The sequence below is a fragment of the Crocodylus siamensis genome, chromosome 8 (assembly GCF_052110815.1).
Source record: "Crocodylus siamensis isolate JL-2025a chromosome 8, ASM5211081v1, whole genome shotgun sequence".
NCBI lineage: Eukaryota > Metazoa > Chordata > Crocodylia > Crocodylidae > Crocodylus > Crocodylus siamensis.
The window spans coordinates 51,956,721-51,976,152 of NC_143402.1; the positions used below are offsets into that span (position 1 = coordinate 51,956,721).

The window sequence follows — 19,432 nt, forward strand, 5'->3', positions numbered from 1 at the left end:
CATTAGGTACAGTATGTTTATTGAGTACAGCAGAGCTGGGGAGGGTTGGGGGCAGTTGAACCCAGGTATCTGAGCTGCTCTCACCCCTCCACCCCCAAATTCCCTGAATTCTGAAAGAACCCAGGGGGATAGGTGCCTCAACTACATTCCCCACCCCTCCCACACAAGCAGGGGCAAGACCCCAAGTGTCTGACCAGCTCTTACTACCCACCCTTCCCTGAACAGAGAAAGAACCAAGCCATCCGTTCTAACCTCCCCTTCCCTGAGCAGGCACAGAACCCAGGCACTGAGCTGCCTCTAACCAACCCCTCCATGCAGGGGATTGTACCCAGGCATGTTGACTAAGCTATTAGATTTGCAGACAGCCCTGCAAACATGGGAAGGGGCAGCTGAGGGCCTGGGGTGGGGCTCACTTCTTGGGGAATGCAGGTGGGGAGTTGGGGGTCCCTAGGGGCTTGAGGGCAGCACGACCCCGCAGCTCCTGGAATACGGATGTCATGTGTCTGCTCACAGCCTGTAGGGAAAGCAAGGGTGAGTGTTATTGAGCTATGCACATCTGGGCCCTGTTACACTCACCTGCTGCCTCACCCCGAGGTGGGCATATCAGCCTTCCTTGACTTTTGTTATGCTCATCTCTTCCCCACCCCGCATCTGGGCCCTCCATTGCCCTGGTATACATAGCTGCTTACCCCCAGAGCTGGGCACATCTGAGGCTTCCTTGGGCCTAGTATACTCAGAGGCTGTCCCACACCCCAGCTCCTCTGGGGCGCAGCATAGTCAACTGTTTCCAGCCATTCCCCTAACCCAGAGCTGGGCATATCTTAACTCTCCATTACCCTGTTACACTCAACTGCTGCCTCCCTCACACCTGGGCACATCTCAACCTTCCCTGAACTTTGTTACACCCAGCTCTGGTGTGGGGAGCAGCTAAGTGTATCTGGACCCAGTTGCCTCTTTATATTCAGCTGCCGCCCCCCAGAGCTCAGCATATCCCAGTCTTCCCAGTGCCTTCTTATACTTAACTGTGCTCAGCCACAGCCTTCCCCCAGAGCTGTTCCCACCTTCACCCCAGAGCTGGGCCCATCCCAGCTCTCCCTCTCTCTTCCCCCCCCTGCCCCCTGAGTCTTACCTTGTCCACCTCTGTGAAGGTCTGGGCTAGACCCTGCCGGTCCCCAGAGCTCTTAGGTTCTGTCCTGTAAATAGGGGGCAGGTTTAAAATGAATACTAGGAGGTGGCTATGGAAGACCCCAGTTTTCAGTTTCCACCCAGCTACAATGCAGCTGGCTTTGGCGGGCAGCAGGTGCTAGACATAATGCAAGCCCTTGGATGTGGTTGGCATTGGGGTGGGCACAGTGGGTTTGGGTATAATGGTGACCCTAGGATGCAGGCTGGCTATGGGGTGGGGCACAGCTGAGTATAATGGGGACCCTGAGATGTGGTGGGATCTGGGGTGGGAAACATTAAGGCTAGAAAGGATGAGATGCAGTGGGGCAGGGCTGGGTCTAACAGGTTCCTCCAATGAAGTTGGCTCTGTGGAGATCTCACCTGTCAGCATGCAGGCCCCCACGGCCCCCCTCAGAAAGGGGCATGTGTCCCGGCTCCGTGAAGTATGTGACGAGTCTACGCCCAGGGCTTGTCCCCCGCCCTTGGGTCCCAGACGAGTCTACCCGCAGCCTGACCGGGGTGGTGGGGGGTGGAGTGAAGAAGAGACAGGGCTGAAACGTGTCCAACTTGCGGGTGGACCATGTGGGCAACTGACTAAAACAGGGACCCCAAGATGGAGCTAGTTCTGGGGTAAGGCACTGTCATTGGGTATAAACAGAAGCCTTGGGATGCAACTGGTTCTGGGGTGGGGTATGTGGGCAGCTGAGTGTAACAGGAATTTGCAGATGCAACCAACTGAGGGGTAGGGCACTAGAGCTGAGTATAACAAAACCTCCTCAGATGCAACCAGCTCTGAGGCTGGAGGAGGGGGCGAGTGCCTGCATATAAACAGGGACCCCAGGATGTGGCAGGCTCTAGGGTGGAGCATGTGGGTAGCTGGGTATAACACAGGCCACAAGATGCAGCCACCTCTGGCATGGGGGTGTCAACAGCTGCATATAACAAGGGCCCCAGGGTACAGCTGGCTCGGGGTGGGCACTAGGGACTGGGTATACCATGGACCTTGGGGTGCAACTGGCTTTGAGATGTGTGACTTAATAGCTAGGTATAATAGAGCCCTTGATGTGGCTGGCTCTGGGACATGGCATTAAATGGCCAAGTGTAAGAAATCCTCTTACCTGCTGCTTGGTTCCAGGGTGGTTTCAGTAGGGGGGTTCTTGAATTCACCATCCACAGGAGAGGCACTGGGGGGCGGGGGGCGAGGTATCAGGGGAAGGGATATGTACACTGAGTCAACTGCTTCTAGGCCCCCCACTCTTGGCTAGACTCCATGCCTACGCCCAAGCTCCCCCCCCCGCTCCCATTAACCTCTTCCCACACAGAAATGTCCCAGCCAAACCCCATACCTCCCATGCTCCTCCCCTTTCCCAAGTGCCACCCCAGGCTCCTTCCCCTTCTCAAACCCCACACCACTTAATCCTTCCTCTACTAGGTGCCCTCTCCCTTCCAGAAGACTAGTACTACCCACTCCAGGTTCTTCCCCTCTCCCCAAGCCCCATCCCCACCCAGGCCATACAACCTACCACTTAACCCTGGCCTCCCAGGTGCTCCCTCCCCTCTACAGCCCTGCCACTCCAGGATCCTCCTCCTTTGCCCCAGGCCCTACCCCCCCACTGCTTAACCTCCTTCCAAAGTACCTTCTCCCTTATAGCCCCACTCTGTCCCCTGCTGCCAAGCCCCTCCCATCCCTGCTTAGCTTCACCCCTCCCCAGCCAAGCCCTGCCCCCCTAGGTCCCCAGCTCACCATTCAGGCAAGACGAGGAATGTGTGTGGAATAAGGCCTCGGGCCCCGTTCACCTCTGGACGTCCCCACCATCGCCGTGGACCTGGTGGGGATTAAATCAGTCCTTGTGGGGCACTGGGGGCTGGGGCCCCTGGGAGGCGACTGGCTTGGTTCACACTCACACACTAGCAGGAGGCTGCATCTCCCTTCCTCATGCAAGCATGAGGATTCACACGTGTCTGCCCTTACACTCACCCCTCTCATGGTTCAGTTCCCCTCCCCCTCAGCTCACAGAGATTCTCACACCCACCAAGACTCTACCCCCTTGTGAACTTACCAGGGGCTGTCAGGGGGTCATCACAGGATATGGGCAGGGCAGAGGGCGAGGTTCCTGGGGGGGCGTCACCCTCCTCAGCCACACCCTCTAGCTGCAGGGAGTCACTGTAGGGGAGGAGCATGAAAGGCCTGGCCCTGCCCTCCTACCACTGGTACACCCTGCCCCCAGGCTTCAATCCCACCCTTGCCAATCCAGTTAACCCCTTGCCCTTCAAGATCTTCCCCCCACCAGCCCCTAATTAACCCCTGCCTGCAATAAGCTTCATCCCCTAGTCTCCAGGCCCTACCCCTAAGCCCATACCTAGTTAACCCTTTCCCCAAGACCTTCCCCCTAATCTAAGGGACCCCTCCCCATCCAGGCCCCACCCCTCAGCTCCCCTTAGCACTTTCCCCACAAGACTCTGGCCCCACCCCTACGCCCTGCACCCTTACCAGTCTCCGTCATCGACATGCAGCGCCATGCACTTCTCATAGACAGGCCCGGACAGAGCAGGGAAGGCAGCATCAGGCTGCAGTACCAGGGCTGCCACAGCTGCGTTGAACCGGGGCTGAGCCCCCACGGGGTCGGTGCCAGGTGGAAGACCCCCCAGTGCTGGCCCAAAGCACACAGCCAAGTTGTGCGCATCCATCAGGTTCTCGTCACTGTACTGGGACAGGCTGGGGGGAGGCTGGGGAATCACTAGGGGGGACTGGGACAGGCTGGGAGACACTGGGGTCGCTGGTGGGGTTGGGGGGAGACTAGGAGGGGACTGGGAATGACAGGGACAGGTTTGTGAGCATTTGGGGATGCTGGGAGGGACTGGGAGAAGACTAGGAGTGACAGGAATCAACTGGAACAGGCTGGGTGGATACCACGAGTCACTGAGAGGAGCTGGGAGGAGACTGGGGGCACTGGGAATTACTAGGATAGTCTGGGGGTGTTGGGAAGTCCAGCCATGATGCTTACTGGTTAGACTGGATCCAACTGAAGTAAGGACTGGGAATGACTGGCTAGGACAGCTTGGGGGGACTGGAAAAAAAAAAAAAAGTCAGCAGGGCCTTAGAACTCCCTCCTTGCAGCCCAGCTACCCCAACTTACTAGTTAGACTGACTGGTTGTACTGGGGGCACTGGGAAGCCCTGGCTGGCAGCACTGCTATTACTGGGAGGACCTCACTGGCTAGACTGATGACAGTGGGGCACTCACTGGTTGAGGAAGGCGAACAGGTAACGCAGCAGCACAAGCGTCGGGGCTGAGAGCTGGGACAGGACAGTGTGGAGCCGAGCCAGGCGGGAGGGGCCGGGGGGCAGCTCTGAAGGGGAGCGGGTCAGGGAGTGAGGGGCACCGCATGGCCCCATACTCCCACACATCCCACTTTCCTCGTGTGCTCACAGCCAGGCCCCACTCCCCAGCCTCACACACTCACGGTCAGTGGCAATGAGGTCATTGTAGAGCTCAGGGGGCAGCAGGGGGGGGTGCAGCCCCCGGAAGAAAAGTTTCAGGGTCCCAGCCACCGAGTCCAGGCTGATGGGGGTCACAAGGTCAGCTAGTGGGTCCTCGCCTGGCAGGAAGGGGTGCATTTAGCACAGACCATGCCCCTAGACCTGGCCCCACCCTCCAGCCCTTGTGCCTGGGGCTGAGACCCCTAAGATCTGCCCCTAGAACTCCCAGTCCAAGCCCCACTCCCTTGGCCTGGCCACACCCTGTCTCCCACAGCCAAGGCCCTGTGTCAGCCATCCCCTCAAACCAGGCTATGCCCCCAATCCAAGACCTCCCCCAGATCCACCCACTAAGTTGTCCAAGCCCTGGCTCCACCCCCTGCCCCATAGCCACAACTCCAAACCTACATCACATCCCGAACCCCCAGGGCACACCCCATCAAGATCTACCCCTACTAGTCCCTTCCAAGCCCTGCCTCCTTTCCAAGGCCACACCCCTGACCCCAAAGCCCTGCCTCCACCTCTCTCAAAGGCGCTGCGCAGCTCCGAAACCTCAACCTGAGACCCTGGGATGCGGAAGATCCCCTCATGCTGCAGCCCTGGATGGAGGAATCCAGGTGTCCAGCTTAGATTGGGGCATGGGGCATGAAATTGAGGCATCCTAGATTAGGGACACATACACACACGCACAAACACGACACCCAGGCATCCGGGAAGCAGGGGTGGTTGTGGAACCCAGGTGTTTTGGAGTGGGACGGGTAGAATCCAGGAGTCTGGAATTTGAAAGGCACAGAACCCAGATGTCCAGGAATAGAAGGGAAGACATGGAACCCAGGCATCCGGGGGCAGGGGGCGGTGCATCTGTCTGTCTGTCTAGGGTTGTAGAACCCAGGTGTCTGAGACCTGGGGGGCACAGAACCCAGGTGTCTCGGACCCTACAGGGAATCCAGGAGCTCGGGTGGGGGTGGGGGTGGAAACCCAGGCATCTTGGTGCTTACCATGCAGGTTGATGTAGCGGATGCAGCTCTTCACTACCAGGGGGATGGGCTCCCCTGTGCTCTGGGGAGGGAGGGAGAAAGGATCAGGCCCTGTTCCTTCCCCAACCGCCCTCCCCGACTGTGAAGAGGTTGGATTCCCTCCCACTACCAGGAGCTTGACACCAGCCCCAGCACTGAGAGCGTGTCATGGGTGAGGTCTATGATGGAGGGAACTAGAGGTTGGGAATAAGGGGCACCATGAAGGAAGGGCTGTGGGTCAGGAATTCAGGGCGCCATGGAGCTCTGGGGAGGTACCTGTACAAAGGTCTCCAGGTCACTGGGGAAGCCCTGCCCAGCACACTGTGACAGGGGCCGAGGGCGCCGCAGGTGCTGGGGGGTCCTGAGGGGGAGGAAGGACGTGAGATCGGAGGGGGGGGGGGGCGCTCTGGTGGGACAGTTCTGCCTCTCCCCCTTTATGCCCCCTACCCCACCACACTCACCTGCACAGCTTTTCTGCTGAGGCTACTGGGAAGAGAGAGAAGAGACATAAGGCCCTATTGTCTGGGTTCTTTCCCCCTACAGTGTGGCAGTGCCCCTCACTCCTGACCCGCAGCCCCACATAACTCGCCCCGCTCGAGTGCTGCCTGCAGCTGATCCCTCTTGGACTCCAACTTAGCCTGGATGCTTCGGTCCCGGAGAAACTCGCTCAGCTTCTGTGGAGAGAGTGGGGAGGGAGTGAGCAGCATCACAGAGCAACAAGGGGGCTGCAGGTTGGGAGTGAGGGGCACTGCACCGCCAGATAGAAGCTCTCTGTCTCCTGTAGCTGGGCCCGGCGTTTCCCTGGGGGGGCCTGGGTGGGGGTGGGGCCCTGGCACTCCTGGATTCCCAGCTCCGGCACATCATGCTCCTCTGCCCCCATCAGCTCTGCGAGGCTGCCCAGTGTTGCTTGCAGCGTCTTGCTCAGCTGGGGCAAAGAATGGTCAGAAGTGGCTCCCAGAATCCTTTGGGGCACTCCCAGGGCCCACAGGCTCATGGAAGAGCAACAGGGCCATTCAAAATGGCCACCTGATTTAACAGGATCTGTAGCCACAGGCATCTGGGCCCCACCTACCACCCAGCCCCCCCAACTCCCTTCTTGACAAAACCACCCTCAGCCCCTCCCACCTGCCCCTCTGGACCCCTTCACCCCTCCTCAGCCACCCTTAACTGCCCCCAGCTCCCTCACATTCTTCTTCAGCCCCTTCCACCTGCCCCCTGCTACCCCCAGCTTATCTTAACTGTTCCCCCAGGCCCCCACTTGCCCCCGCAACTGCCCCCCCACCTCCTCATTCTCCAGGTCAAGAGCGCTAAGGCGGGTCTGCAGCTGCTGGAGGCGCTGGGACAGTTCTGCGCGCAGGGACCCCTCGGCCACCACTTCGGCCACCTGGGGGGTGGAGTCATTGGATGTGGGGGTGTGGAGTCATGGATGTCCTCCCCCCCGCCCAACCCTGGACTCCTCTATGCCCCCACCCTCACGCACACCTGTACATACACATGCCATTTTGCAAACACGTGACCTTCCCATGTGCAACCCCGGCACATGGAAGCACAGATTGCATGCACATACACATACTGGCATGCATCCCTTTCACAGGCCCAGCCCCTTCTATGTAGATGTACGCACGCATATGCAAGGGGGATGCATGTACCTGAGCCCCTCCCACAACTTACACACCCATGGTCTCTTGCACACATAACCCCCATGCCAGTGTACACGTGCACCCCCTTCCCCCCAGTCACTCATGGCCCCTTTAAACAAGCCTGGGTAAGCCCATCCCGCCGCTTGCACACTCGCATCTAAGCCTCCCCTCGGCATACACATGGCCACTCGTACATTCATATCTGCACACCTCATATACCCCCTCCCCCATTCCCTGACCCACGCACCTCATCCCCCTCGTGGGGCTGGTACTCGAAGGGAGGGGGTAGGCAGTAGGCACTGGGATTGGCCTCCATGACCTTGGCTTTGTCTCCAGAGGGGTCAAGGCCTCGCAGAGTCCTGTCCAGTCCCTCCAGCCTCCCCAGTGGCCCACCCCGGGCCCGACGCTCGGCCCCCACGTAGCGCTGGAGAGTCCGGGCCAGGCCAGTGTGGAAGCCCAGGTCACAGCACTGGGAGCCAAGGGAGGCAGAGGTGAGAATGGACTGGTGCCCCTCATTCCCATCCACAGCCCCTGGTACCCCTCACTCCAGATCCACAGCCCCCATTCTTGTACCCCTCATTCCCAAACTACAGCTCTCCCAACCCAGTCTCTCACACTTGACCTGCAGCCCCCTGCTCCCTCACTGGTGCCCCTAGTACTTGAAGTCCCGCCTTTAACCCCATGATACCCCTCACTCTGGATCCATAGCTCTCCTTATTGGGCCCCTCACTCACCTGCAGCACCCCCATACAGCCCCATGGTAAAACTCAATCTGACTCTCAAGGCAGGGGATTTCCTAAATGCCTGGATGCGTCTCAGTTTTCTGGGCCTAGGGGAAGGAAGCTGGGCTACTGGACACTTGGGTCCATTTGTTTCCTAGGGTTGGGACTGGGGCAGACAAGGGGAGTACCAGACACCTGGGTCCCACTCCTGACTTCCTGGGGTGGGGTAAGTTTTGGGTGTCCCCGGAAGGGGTGTGGGGTAGGTTCCTAGACACCTGGATCCCTCTCTGTTTCCTTGGGGTTGGGATGAGGGGGAGGCTGGGACCCTTGCCTGGCTTCTTAGGGATAGGGTTTCCTGACTTCTGCAGCTAGGAGCATTTCAGCAAGGCTGGGGTGGGGGAAAGTGGCTCCTGGGTGCCCGAATCCTTTTCCTGGTTCCCTGCAGGTGGGAGAGGGCTGTACGGGGGCGTTCCTAAACACCTGGGTCCCACTCCTAGTTTTCTCGGACTGGAAGAGGGGGCTGCGGGGCCCCCCAGGTCACTTGGGTCTCACATACATCAAGCAGATGGTCGAGGTCATGCAGGAAGTGCACACGCAGTCGAGCATTGGCGGCCCCCAGCAGGAGCAGGTAGTCATTGCGTGCCTTGGCCGCCTTCAGCTGTGCCTCGTGCACTCGCACCAGGCGCTGTGCAAACAACCCATAGTCAGTCTACACCACTCACGCCCTCTCCCCGCCAGGCCACGCCCACTGGCCTCAGGCCTCGCCCCTCAGCCACCCCTGCCCCAGGCTCCATTCAAACTCTACCCAACCACCCCCGCAGCCCAACCCTCGCTCCCTACCCAAACCCGAGCCACCCCGTCCCCTCCAAACCCAGCACTCCCCCAAGCCCGTCTCCTCACTATCAGGCCCCGCCCCTTGCAATCCCCACTGGCCCCAAGCCCCGCCCCTTCACCTTCTCCACCAGCCGCTCCCCCTTGGTCATGGAGCCCCTCCGCGGGGCCTTGGCTGCGACCCCAGCTAGGGACCCCGGGGGGGCGCTGGAGGGGTTGGGACGACCTCCGCGCTTCTCCTCCTGCCGCTCGGCCTCCCGCAGCTTCGCCTCGGCGCTTAGCGCCTCTCCCTGGTAGCCCTGGTAGGTGCGCAGAGCCTGGGGCAGGGGCGGGGTCAGGGGACTCACGCCCACTAGTGTGAACCCTGCCCCCAGCCGCTCACCCTGGGGCTGGGGAGCGGTAAAGCTATACCCCACCCCAAGCCCCGCCCCTTGGGCACACCTAGTGGCAAAGGGTACAGTAACGCCAAGCCCCGCCCCCTAGCGATTCAACAAGGGGCAGCTGCTGATGAGGGGGCGGGGTACCACTGACACCCGCCCTGGGGGTGAAGTGACGAACATCTGGTACGTCTGCACTATACGAGTGGGAGAGGGCGGGCAACTGCAAGCCGCATCCCCTACCGGTTCCACGAAGAACTCCTGGTACCCCTGCAAGGTGAGGGGGCGGGGCAACGCTAACCCCGCGCCCAAGCCAGAGCCAGAGCCCTGCTCCTACTCACCGGCTGCACCTCGACCACTGCTTCCAGCAGGTCCTCCTGGCTGCGCTGCTGCAACTCCTTGGCCTATATGGGGCGGAGCACAGCCAGGAGCGGGCAGGGCCACAGAGGAGACCCTCCCCTTCAGGTGGTTAACCCCTCACAACCCTGCCAGCGTTCTGGTCCCAACCCTCAGCCCCTCCTCCATAATGGTGTCCCTCACTCCCAACTCACAGACCCTCCTCCCCTCCAGCACTCACCTTCTTGGTTAGGCGCCCCACATCATCGCTGAGCTGTGCCAGGGCCAGGTTCAGGGGTCCCACACAGGCCTCGCCTAGGGCCCCATGCTCCCGCCCAGCCTGGCGTGCCTGGAGCAGGATGGCCTGGCAGCACTGGAGCCCTGATGGCAGGTCCTGATCCCTTCGCCTACAGGGACAGCAGTGCCCCTCACTCCCAACCTTCTGCCTCCCCACTTCATAATGGTGCCCCTCACCCCTGACCCACAGCCCCACCCCTTAGTGGTACCCCTCACATCTAATCTGCAGCCCCCCTCACCGCATTGCAGGGTGCTCCCGCAGCCGAGCTCCCAGGCGCTCAGCTGCTCGCTCGAGACCGCGTCCATATTCCAACTCCAGCTCCCCCTTGCGCCGCAGGAAGTCTCCCAGGTCCTGCAGCAGCTGCTGCTTTGCCTCTGCCTGAGTCTCCAGCCCCCGCAGTTGCTCACCCAGCTGGGAGCGTAGCTCTGGGAAAGGGAGGAGAAGAGAGGAAGCCAGTCATCTGGGCCTGCCCCCTCCCCCCCCCCCCCCCCACAACTGGGAAACAACCTAGGAGCCTCTGGGACCCCACAATTGGAAAAGACCCAGGCATCTAGTTCCAGGAACCCCTTCCCTCACAACTGGGAAAGGACCCAGGCATCAGGGCCCATAACCCTCAACTGAGAAAGAAGCCAGGCATGTGTGTCCATGACCCTCCATACTGTGAGAGGACACAGGTGCCTGGGACCCCCAGTTGGGAAAGGTGCCTGGGTCCAGAACCACCCCCAGTTGGGAAAAGAACCCAGGGGGGCTGCAACCCCCCAACTCAAAAAGAAACCTGGTGTCCAAGCCCATTACTGCCAAGAAAGGACCCATACATCCAGGTCCTTGGCTCCTAAGAAAGACCCCAGGCATCTGAATCTGGCATCTCCAACTGAGAAAAAACCCACGTATCTGGACCCATGACCCTCCAACTGGGAAATGATCCAGCCCCCCACCCCCAAGAAGATCCAGGTATCTGAGTCTGGGACCCCTCAACTCAGAAGGGACCCAGATGCCCAGGGCGATGCCCCTAAGAAACAGCACAGGAGTTTAGGTCTGGACCCCTGGAAAATGGAAGAGAACCAGGCATCTGGCTTGCGACTCCTTTCCCCGCCCCCCCCCCCGGGGGACCCAGGTGTCTGACTGCAGAACCTTTCAACTGGGAAAGGATCCAGACAGCTGAGGAAGAACCTAGGTGTCTGGCCTGTGACCCTCCAACTGGAAAAGAACCCAGGCATCTGAGCCCATGACCCTAAACTGAGAAAGAACCCAGGCATCTGTGCCCATAAACCCCAAGAAAGAACCCAGGCAACTGAGTCCATGACCCCTACCACCACCACCACTGAGAGAGGACCCAGGTGTCTGAGCCTGTGACTCTTCAACTGTGAAAGGACCCAGCCCTCCCACCCTGGAGAGGACCCAGACATCTAGGCCTGCAACCACCTGCCCTCAGATGGGACCAAGCATGCGGTTCATGACCCCTAAATTGGGAGGGAATCCAAGCATCTGGGAGAGAAATACAGAGAAGCCCGAGGGAAGGGGGGTTAGAAAGGGCACAGGAGCTTAGGGCTTAGTGGGGAGGGGCCTGGACCTTGGCTATGTTCCCAGGGTAGCAGTGAGGAAATGCCCCCCCCACACACACACACATACTTCCTGCCCTTCCCCCACACTTCCTCTTTTGGGGCAGGGGCAGAAAAAAAAACCCAGGCATCCAGGCTCCCAGCCCCTGTGCTTTAAATCGCTCCCCCCACACTCCCCGCCCAGAGGACCAGGATTAGGGCTGTTCCTCCAGAGAGGAAACAAAGGGATTTCTTCAGTTTCTTAAATCAGATTAATCTGGTTGTGGGGTGGGACGCCTGGGTTCTCTGCCTGCTCTAAAGGCTGTGGGGATTCCCCAGGGGGAGGGGCACCGAGTGCTGGGGAGGAAGCAGAGCCCTGAGAGGAACTGGTGGGGGTGGGTCCCTGCTCTTCCTCCCCCATAATGGGCTGAGCTCTGCACCTCAAGGATACCCGCATCCTCACCCACTGGAAGTGGAGGTGGGGAGGGAGAACCTAAGAATCCTGGCTCAACTCTACAATCTGGACCAACCCCACAGCCAGGAGAGCACCCAGATGTCTGCACCCTCCCCCTTGCCAAAAGGGGAAGAGAGAACCCAGGCATCTGGGAGACACCCTGACCCCCAGCCCCCACTCCGCTCCCAGGATACCCAGGAGTTGGGGCTTCTAAACCTTCTAGTTTTATCCTTAGCCTCCACTACAGAGCCTGAGAGAACCCAGGCATCCGGGCTCCTTGGTCCCAAAGAACACAGGCGTCCACCTCCCCCCCTGCAACTACAGGAACCCAGGCGTTCAGGCCATCCCTGGCCTCAAAGAACCCAGGTGCCTGGGACTGCACGCCCACCTTTGACTTGTGCGTCATATTCAGCCTTGCGCAGCTTCCCATGGGTGCTCATCACCGGGGCCTGATCCAGGGCTGGGAGGGTCCCCAGCCTGCTACCTCTGCGTCTGGCCCCGTGCAAGACTGGAGAGGGTGTGGCTTCATGCAAGGCTGCACCCCCTTCCTGGGCAGGCCCTCCCCCTCTGTGCCAGGCAGTCCAGGTGCTCCGCCCCCCGCAGTGCTGAGCACCAGCCCCGCCAACATAGGTTGGGAGTAAGGGGCGCTGCACCACCATAGGCATGCAGTTGCGGATTGGGGGGGTGCCCCCCCCAGTAATAACTCACTCCAAGTCCATCTCTGCAGACATCTTTATTTAACCCCTTGGTGCCCACAATCCATTCCAACACACCCCTGTGCCTTGAAAGGGGCACCTTTCCAGAGATCTGGCAGATGTCTGAGTGGGTCCACTCCCAGAGTCGGAACGCCTGGCTTCCCAACCCCTCCCAGGACTCCTGGGTTCCTTGGACACCTAATTACCCCCCATCCCCCGTGACCCAGATACCTAATTTCCATCCCCCTCAATACTCAGGTTCCCCTGCCGCCTGGGTCCCCCTCCAGGCAGTGCTGGGAATCAGGGCTCCGCCTTGCCAGGCTCAGTGCCTGCTCCAGCTCATTGCCAGGCACCAGGTTCAGGCGGTGCAGAGCATCAATGAGCTGGTCCCGGGCAGAGCCCACGAAGCGGTGCTGCAGGAACTCGGGGAGTCCCGACCCATCCCATAGTGTGTGGAGCGGCACCCGCACCAGCCCCAGCACCTGCAGAAAAGGGACCAACCAGGCATGAGGCCTCGATTACCCCCTCATAAGCCCACCCACACCTTGCAGCTCCCCCACACTGCCTCTAGCTCCCAAAGCCTTTTCCTCATACCCCGCCCCTCTAGCTTCCCTGACAACACCCCTCCTGATCCCACCCCAATACCATCTTGGACAAGCACCCTATTCTCAGGCCACACCGCCAACAGCCCCAGCCCCTTTTCTCCTGGGTACTCACATGCTACTACCCCGTCCGCCATCGCCCCTTTCAACACCACCACACCTTCTAACCACGCCCCTTTTTTGTTCTGTCCCCGCCTCACCTTCTGACCCCACCCCCTGCACCTTACTCTTTCTACTACCCTGACCACGCCCCCGGTTCCCGTAGGCCCGACCACCTCCAGACCGTGGTCCGGGGCTCGCGCTGCCCCCTCCTCAATGTTCCGCAGCTGCTCGGGCCGGAGCTGCTTGACGTAGAGATGGGCCACGAGGCACTGGCCAGGCCGGGGCTCGTTGTGTGAGCTGAGCCGTGCCCCTGCGTGCTCCTCCAGCCCCACCTCCAGCCCAGTAGCCCCTGGGCCCAGCTCCTCCCGTAGCTCCCGCAGCAGCCCCGCCTCCAGCGATCCGTCGCAGAGGTCTACAAAGCCCCCGGGGAAGCCCAGGCGGCCGTCAAAGCGCAGCTGCATCTGGGCCACAAAGGGGTTGAACCAGAGAGAGACTGTGCCAGGAAGCCACGGCCACTCTGGCAGCCCCGCCACCAAGTCACCATAGCCCCCCAAACCACGCCCTCCACATCCCCATATAACTCCAGGCCATGCACCCCAAGTATATTCACCCCAAGCAGAGCGAGCAGGCCCCGCCCCTCCAGTAGCCATATCTGTCAGCATCCCATACCCAGCCCCCCCTTCTAGTAGCCACGCTCAAAACCTGTCCCCACCCCCAAATCCAGGTCCCCAAAATGTGTCCCCTTCCCTCACCCCCAAGATCTGCCCCCCAAAGTTCCATGTCCAGCCCCTAATTGCCTCCCAAATGTCGCCAGCCCCCGTACCCACCCAATTCCCCCAGCCACCCTAAATGTTCCCCCTCCCTTCCCCATATCCAGCCCCCGACGTGCCCACTCCTTCTTCCACATCTGCGCCCAGCCCCTCAAAAGTCAGTCCACGTGCCTGCAGCCCTCCGCACCCCCTGCTCTCAGCCCCTCCCATTGCCCCCGTCCCCCGCTGACCAGGAGGGCGAAGCGCAGTGGGACTCGGCCGAAGAGGCGCCCGGGAGAGGGCGCATAGAGCAGGGCGTGACACGCATGACGCCACGTGGGCGGCTCCAGCCGCAGCGCCTCAGCCCTGGAAAGCAGCCTGCGGTCCCCCATTTTATCCCTGCTTCCCGCAAACCCCGTCCCTTTTTCTTCGCGTTGAGGTGGGGTGAGTTGAACCAATCGGGGCCGTGGAGTGGGAAAGAGCTGGCCAATCAGCGCGCAGGAAAGGGCGGAGCTGATGGACGCTGAGACTACGGCGTAAAGGATAGGTGCTGGAAGAGGAGGCGTACAGGGAACCAATCAGGGGAGGAATGCCCGGGAGCCAATGGGAGAGGGAGGCTGCTGCCGCCCCCACAGCCGCTGAGGGTTAAATTAACTACCTCCCCCGGGCCTAAGACCTACAATACACCCCGAAGTGAGGGGATCCTGGAACTGCCCCGCCTGGGGCAGCAGGAACTAGGGAACAAGAGCCTAGAGCCCATCTTCTCAATACATGACTGACAAGGCTGGAATTCCCCCTACCCCCAGGGTGCTCTTCACTCTCACCCCAAACCACCAACCCCCCTCTGTCCACCCAACCACCTCACAACCCCCCCCCACAACCACCCAACCATATACCCACCTCCTTACCACCCCCAACTACCTCACTGTGCCCACAGCACCCACCACCTCAGACCCCCAAATACTGCCATTACCTCACCACTGCCAACCAGGACCACCCTCACCCCAAGCCCCTCCAGTGAGCTCAGAGCCCCCCAAGACCCTCACTTCCTTAACCCCCTCCAACATCTCACAACCTCACCACCTGTATTCCACTGCCTATAACTGCCCTCACACACACAGCAGCCCCCAGGGGGAAGGGGGCCAGAAATCAAAAGCTACACACAGTGGGAGGGAATAAGGGGAACTTTATTCTCCCCCCCCCCTCAAGTCCAGAGGGGGCATGGGAGGTGGCAGGAGGCCCTAGGAGGCCGAGTCAGAGGCCTCAGAGCTGTCCTTGATGTCAGTGCTCTCTGTAGCCTCGCTCACTTCACTCAGGTCCTTGCTGTCAGCGCCACTATCCTCAGGGGCCCCTAGCCCCACAGGTCCCCATTCGGGCCCCCCCCCACCTGCTGAGGGCTTGGGGTCTCCAGGGCTTGGAGGGACTGGAGGAGAGCGCTCCTTCTGCTCCAGCTGGCGCCGTAGCTGTAACAAACGCAGAACAGAGAGGGTGATGAGGCTACAGGCCGGGAGTGAGGGGCACTATAGGGCTACAGGGGAAGCTCCCCACCTCATCAGCCATCTGTGTGAGGTCCCTTTTCATGGCATAGGCGTCCTCCCCATCGGCATAGTACTTGGGCTCCACCTCGCTGATCCTACAGATGGCCTCTTATTAACTGGGTGGAAACATTAAAGGACAAGCCCAGAACCTGACTGCCACAGACAGTCCCATAGCTCCCTCCAATGCCCATAGCCAGGCCCCACTGGCAGTCCTCTACTATCCCATGCCCCCCCAGACTTCACCCCCACCATCCCCCCCAAGGCTCTCCCCCTGGATCCTCCACAAGCCTGTCACCCCGCAGTCCTTTGCTATCACATCATTCCCCCACAGACTCCTTCCCCCTATTGACTCACTGGAAGTTGAGGGTGTTGGAGTAGAGGTGCAGAGCTGCCCGGTTGCTACAAGACAAGGGGGGTATTAGGTAGTGGGAGGTGTTACCCCAGGGGAGGCAGCAGTATTTGCCCTCTCCCCAGGGGGCATATCTGGTGCGGAGGGGGCAGCTCCCACTCCTGGAGGGGCAGGAAGAGGCTTAGAAGAGCGTAAGTCACAGGGCAGGGTCATGAGGTTACCCCCAGCTCCACTAAGATAGTGGGTGTGGCTTGGGAGTTCAGGGGTCAGAGGTCATAGAATGAGTGGTAACCCACAGAGGGGGAACAGGGATTACAATGTAACCAGAGATCAGGAGTCAGCCACCATTATGACACCATGGGGTGGTCAAAATCACAACCCCTTGCCATAATGGTATAAGGAGGCAGGATCACCATGGGATCAAAAGTCAAAAGCCCTCCCCAGTGTGTGTGTGTGGGGACTCAAGGTAACCACGGGGCCAAAGGTTAGGGGCCACTCATCACACCCTTGTGGTGAATGCATGGACAATCAGTATCACTGTAGAGGGTTAAAGTAAGAGAGAGAGAGAGAGAGAGAGAGAGAGAGAGAGAGAGAGAGAGAGAGAGAGAGTGAGTGAGTGTCAGAGAGAGACAGAGATCAATAGCCAGGGGTTACTCACCACTATACTGTGTGGGGGATGAGAGTCATTAAAGGGTTAAAAATCAGGAGTCAGTGCCCCCTTGGTCACCTGCAGCCCTATGGACATAGCTGAGGGAAGGCAGGACCAGGATAGGAGGGATACAGGACTAGACCCAAGGGACACCAGGAAACTCCAAGCAGGGGCTAGGGGTCACTCACCTCTTGCGGACATGCAGAGACACGTACTTGGCATTGAAGTTTTCAATCATGGCACGAGAGGCCTGGTCCATGAGCTTCTGCGCCAGCCCCAGGCGCCGGTGAGAGCGTTTCACTGCCTGGGGGTAGACAGGATGGTCAGGTGCCCCCCACACTCCACCCGTCCCAGAGAACTCAGGCTTCAGGGCATCTGGCCCCTCCCAGACCTCTGAACTAGGGAACCCAGGGATCCAGGCTCCTAACCCCCACAGTCCCCACTCTCCTCCTAGGGAACCTTGGCATCCTGGTTCTCAGCCCCCTGTTCTCAATACAAACTCCCCACCCACTCCCAGGGAACCCAGGTGTATGAGCTTCCACCCTTCCCAGAGCTGCAAACTAGGGATCTCAGGCACCTGGGTTCCAGAACCCTTCTCACCCCCCACCCCCTCCCAAAGAACCCTGTTATCCAGGCTCCCAGGAATCTCCTGCTCCCTCCCACACAACAGACTCCAGAGAACCTAGGAGTCTGGGCTCCCAGCCTCATTTGTATCTGCCCTCCTCCCTCACCTGCTCCAGATCCCCTCCCCAAACCTCCATCATCTCCTTGGGGGTCTGGGGATTTTTCTTTCATCCCCATGTGCCCCCCCCACCACCAAACCAAGTGCCCGGGGTGGGGAAGGGAGGTAGGATTCACCAGAGAGGTGATGTGTCCGTGTGGAACATCATCAGGGTCTTCCTCCCTGGGGAGCAAATGAAGGAGGTCAATGCTATGGTGGGACTCTGCAGTGCCCCGCACTCCCAACCCATAACCTCCCCTACAGTCCCACAATGCCCCTCATTCCTGACCTGCAGCCCTGCCGATATCCTCATGGTACCCTTCACTCCTAATCCACAACCTCTGCTCCAGCTATAGACCCACGCAGCACCCCCACCCCCATATTGGTGCCCCTCACTCCCACCCTGCAGCCCTCCTGCAGCCTAATGGTGCCCCTCAGCATTACTTTTTACCCACAGCCTGCCCCATAAAGCACTGCAGTGCCCCTCACTCCCAACTTGCAGTCCCTGTGACCGCACTCACATCTTGGCCAGTACATAGCCCACGATCTTCCCATTCTCATCTTCAGCAATATAGGACAGCTGGAGGAGCAGATACAAGTTAGGGGCAAGGGGAGCCCCCCAGTCCTCTCTGTGCCCGTCACTCCGGACCTGTAGCACCCGCTCTCATAGCCCTGAGGGAGTGGGGGAGGGGAAGGGTTCCGGCTGGGAGGAAGGGCTGAGGCATTTATTTAATACCTTTAATGAGGGCATCTCCTAGGTGGTGGCTGGAGTGACAGGGAGGACCCTGTCAAACCAGCCTAGGCTCCTAGCCACTGTCTTGGAAAGCATCCCTGAGCTGGGAGGGAACCTAGGCATCCTGGTTTCGAGCCCCCTCCCCACCCCTCCGCGAGAACCCAGGAATCCAGGCTTCCAGCCCCCTGCTGTCACCCCGCCAGACCCTGCCCTCCCAGGGAACTGAGGAGTCCCGGCGCACCTGTGGCCAAGACAGGCCGTGGTAGAAATAGTACTTCATCTGGTAGTTCTCGGGCAGACACAGCAAGTTGCAGTGCTGCATGTTCATCAAGTCCTCGGGCTGTGGGGGGTAAGGAGAATAGGCGAGAGGGCAGCGGACCCAAGCATCTGGCCCCTCAACCGCCCCCCCCAACTTCCAGGAGTCGCATACCACCGGCCCCCCAGGCACCCAGACCCTCCCCCGCACCCGCGCGTTCCGGATGTTCATGGCTCTCGCTCGGCCGCTCCAGATCCAGCTCCATGCGGGGCCGCTGGGGGAAAGGGGCAGGGCACGGGAAGCCACACGCACCCTCCCCTCGGGCCAAGCCAAGCAAATCGGAGACCAACTTGGTCCCGCTGAACAGCCCCTTAAGCCAACCAGAGGCCAAGAGCCTCCGCCTTCCCGCTCCGCCAATGGGGAAGCAGGAGAAAAGATGAAGTCCCGTCTCCGCCTGGCTGCCAATCAAACAGTGCAGGCTAGCCCCGCCCACCCCTGCCCTCAGCTTCCTATTGGGCAAAATGGAGGGGTTGGTTTCGCCTACACCCTGTGCATAGCTAGTCACGAGCGTGGCTGACTATTTAATCCCTACTATTAGCCAATCAAAGGATATACAGGCTCCTTTGCCTCCCCCATGGGGGGCGGGACTATCACATGGTTTAAGATAGAGGACCAGATCCCGGCCAATCACAGTCTACAATCCCTCGATTGGCATTTGCTTAGGCACCAAGAAGCCAATCAGTAGGCGGGGCGGCACGGTCTGTGGAGCCAATCCTGAGGCAAGAGCCCCCCGCCGGGTTCGGTTTCTCTCACCCGCTCACCCTCAACACCAATCATAGCCCTGATGGGTATGGAGTGACAGCCGCGAGGACTAATGAGAGCAAAGGCAGGCGATGTAGTGTCCTCAGATGGCGGGGGGGGAGGGTCAGAGCGTGGACGCCTGGGTTCTCTGCGAGGGGAGTGGGGGGCGGCTTGGAGCCAAGATTATCCAAGACGGTGGGGTGAGAATGTGAGGCACCGCTGGGACAGTCGCCTTCTTTCCGCAGTTACCATTACTGTCATTTCCTGGTTTCTTCATCATGATTGAATTGATTAAAGAGCGCAGGCGTCCGGGCTCTTCTGGGGCAGGGGCTTCACCCCAAGCTTGACTCCGGCGTGTTTCCCGCTCCCTCTCCAATGAGGGCT

At 60.0% G+C, this 19,432-nt stretch overlaps 3 protein-coding genes across 9 annotated transcripts; all 3 read right to left on the bottom strand.

Annotated features, from left to right (window-relative positions):
• Positions 1–2: 2 nt before the first annotated feature.
• On the bottom strand, positions 3–12,518 carry ARHGAP4 (Rho GTPase activating protein 4). 5 transcript variants are annotated; one of them, XM_090060726.1, is made up of 23 exons: positions 12,242–12,518; positions 10,100–10,286; positions 9,805–9,970; positions 9,569–9,631; positions 8,973–9,167; positions 8,576–8,704; positions 7,545–7,766; positions 6,940–7,041; positions 6,412–6,582; positions 6,247–6,331; positions 6,119–6,140; positions 5,934–6,018; positions 5,640–5,700; positions 5,163–5,240; positions 4,629–4,763; positions 4,409–4,514; positions 3,656–3,880; positions 3,225–3,328; positions 2,909–2,990; positions 2,283–2,348; positions 1,546–1,674; positions 1,130–1,193; positions 3–514 (listed from the first exon to the last, which is right to left on the bottom strand). In XM_090060726.1, the coding sequence occupies exons 1-23, from the start codon at positions 12,516–12,518 to the stop codon at positions 410–412; spliced, it is 2,859 nt and encodes a 952-aa protein (XP_089916852.1). In that variant the 3' UTR covers positions 3–409. The 5 variants fall into 5 exon arrangements, with proteins under 5 accessions (XP_089916852.1, XP_089916851.1, XP_089916855.1 ...); XM_090060725.1 differs by having other exon boundaries at positions 6,119–6,143; XM_090060729.1 differs by lacking the exon at positions 8,973–9,167 and having other exon boundaries at positions 6,119–6,143.
• Positions 12,519–12,573: 55 nt separating this feature from the next.
• LOC149858492 (U8 snoRNA-decapping enzyme-like) lies at positions 12,574–14,442 on the bottom strand. Of its 2 annotated transcripts, none has more exons than XM_090060923.1 (3): positions 14,253–14,437; positions 13,426–13,713; positions 12,574–13,030 (listed from the first exon to the last, which is right to left on the bottom strand). In XM_090060923.1, exons 1-3 carry the CDS (start codon positions 14,391–14,393, stop codon positions 12,803–12,805), a joined length of 657 nt encoding a protein of 218 aa, XP_089917049.1. In that variant the 5' UTR covers positions 14,394–14,437; the 3' UTR covers positions 12,574–12,802. The 2 variants fall into 2 exon arrangements, with proteins under 2 accessions (XP_089917049.1, XP_089917050.1); XM_090060924.1 differs by having other exon boundaries at positions 12,890–13,030; positions 13,434–13,713; positions 14,253–14,442.
• Positions 14,443–15,170: 728 nt separating this feature from the next.
• NAA10 (N-alpha-acetyltransferase 10, NatA catalytic subunit) lies at positions 15,171–18,636 on the bottom strand. Of its 2 annotated transcripts, none has more exons than XM_090060916.1 (8): positions 18,458–18,636; positions 18,233–18,331; positions 17,780–17,838; positions 17,396–17,441; positions 16,753–16,841; positions 15,894–15,938; positions 15,550–15,634; positions 15,171–15,464 (listed from the first exon to the last, which is right to left on the bottom strand). In XM_090060916.1, exons 1-8 carry the CDS (start codon positions 18,476–18,478, stop codon positions 15,243–15,245), a joined length of 666 nt encoding a protein of 221 aa, XP_089917042.1. In that variant the 5' UTR covers positions 18,479–18,636; the 3' UTR covers positions 15,171–15,242. The 2 variants fall into 2 exon arrangements, with proteins under 2 accessions (XP_089917042.1, XP_089917041.1); XM_090060915.1 differs by having other exon boundaries at positions 16,726–16,841; positions 18,458–18,629.
• Positions 18,637–19,432: the final 796 nt, after the last annotated feature.

Bases quoted from the DNA above. Each gene is read 5' to 3' on its own strand.
- ARHGAP4 (XM_090060725.1), bottom strand. From the start codon at position 12,518: ATGCCTATGGTGGTGCAGCGCCCCTTACTCCCAACCTATGTTGGCGGG. The intron at 10,287-12,241 runs GTGGGCGTGCAG...TCCCTTTCCCAG, and splicing joins ATATGACGCACAAGTCAAAG to AGCTACGCTCCCAGCTGGGT. The intron at 4,515-4,628 runs GTGAGTGTGTGA...GCTCCCCTTCAG, and splicing joins TGACCTCATTGCCACTGACC to AGCTGCCCCCCGGCCCCTCC.
- LOC149858492 (XM_090060923.1), bottom strand. From the start codon at position 14,393: ATGGGGGACCGCAGGCTGCTTTCCAGGGCTGAGGCGCTGCGGCTGGAG. The intron at 13,714-14,252 runs GTCAGCGGGGGA...TTTGTGGCCCAG, and splicing joins CACTGCGCTTCGCCCTCCTG to ATGCAGCTGCGCTTTGACGG. The intron at 13,031-13,425 runs GTGGTCGGGCCT...CCTTTTCTGCAG, and splicing joins CCCCGGACCACGGTCTGGAG to GTGCTGGGGCTGGTGCGGGT.
- NAA10 (XM_090060915.1), bottom strand. From the start codon at position 18,478: ATGAACATCCGGAACGCGCGG. The intron at 15,939-16,725 runs GTGAGTGACCCC...CTTGTCTTGTAG, and splicing joins TCTCTGCATGTCCGCAAGAG to CAACCGGGCAGCTCTGCACC. The intron at 15,635-15,893 runs GTGAGTCAATAG...GGCCATCTGTAG, and splicing joins TCCAACACCCTCAACTTCCA to GATCAGCGAGGTGGAGCCCA.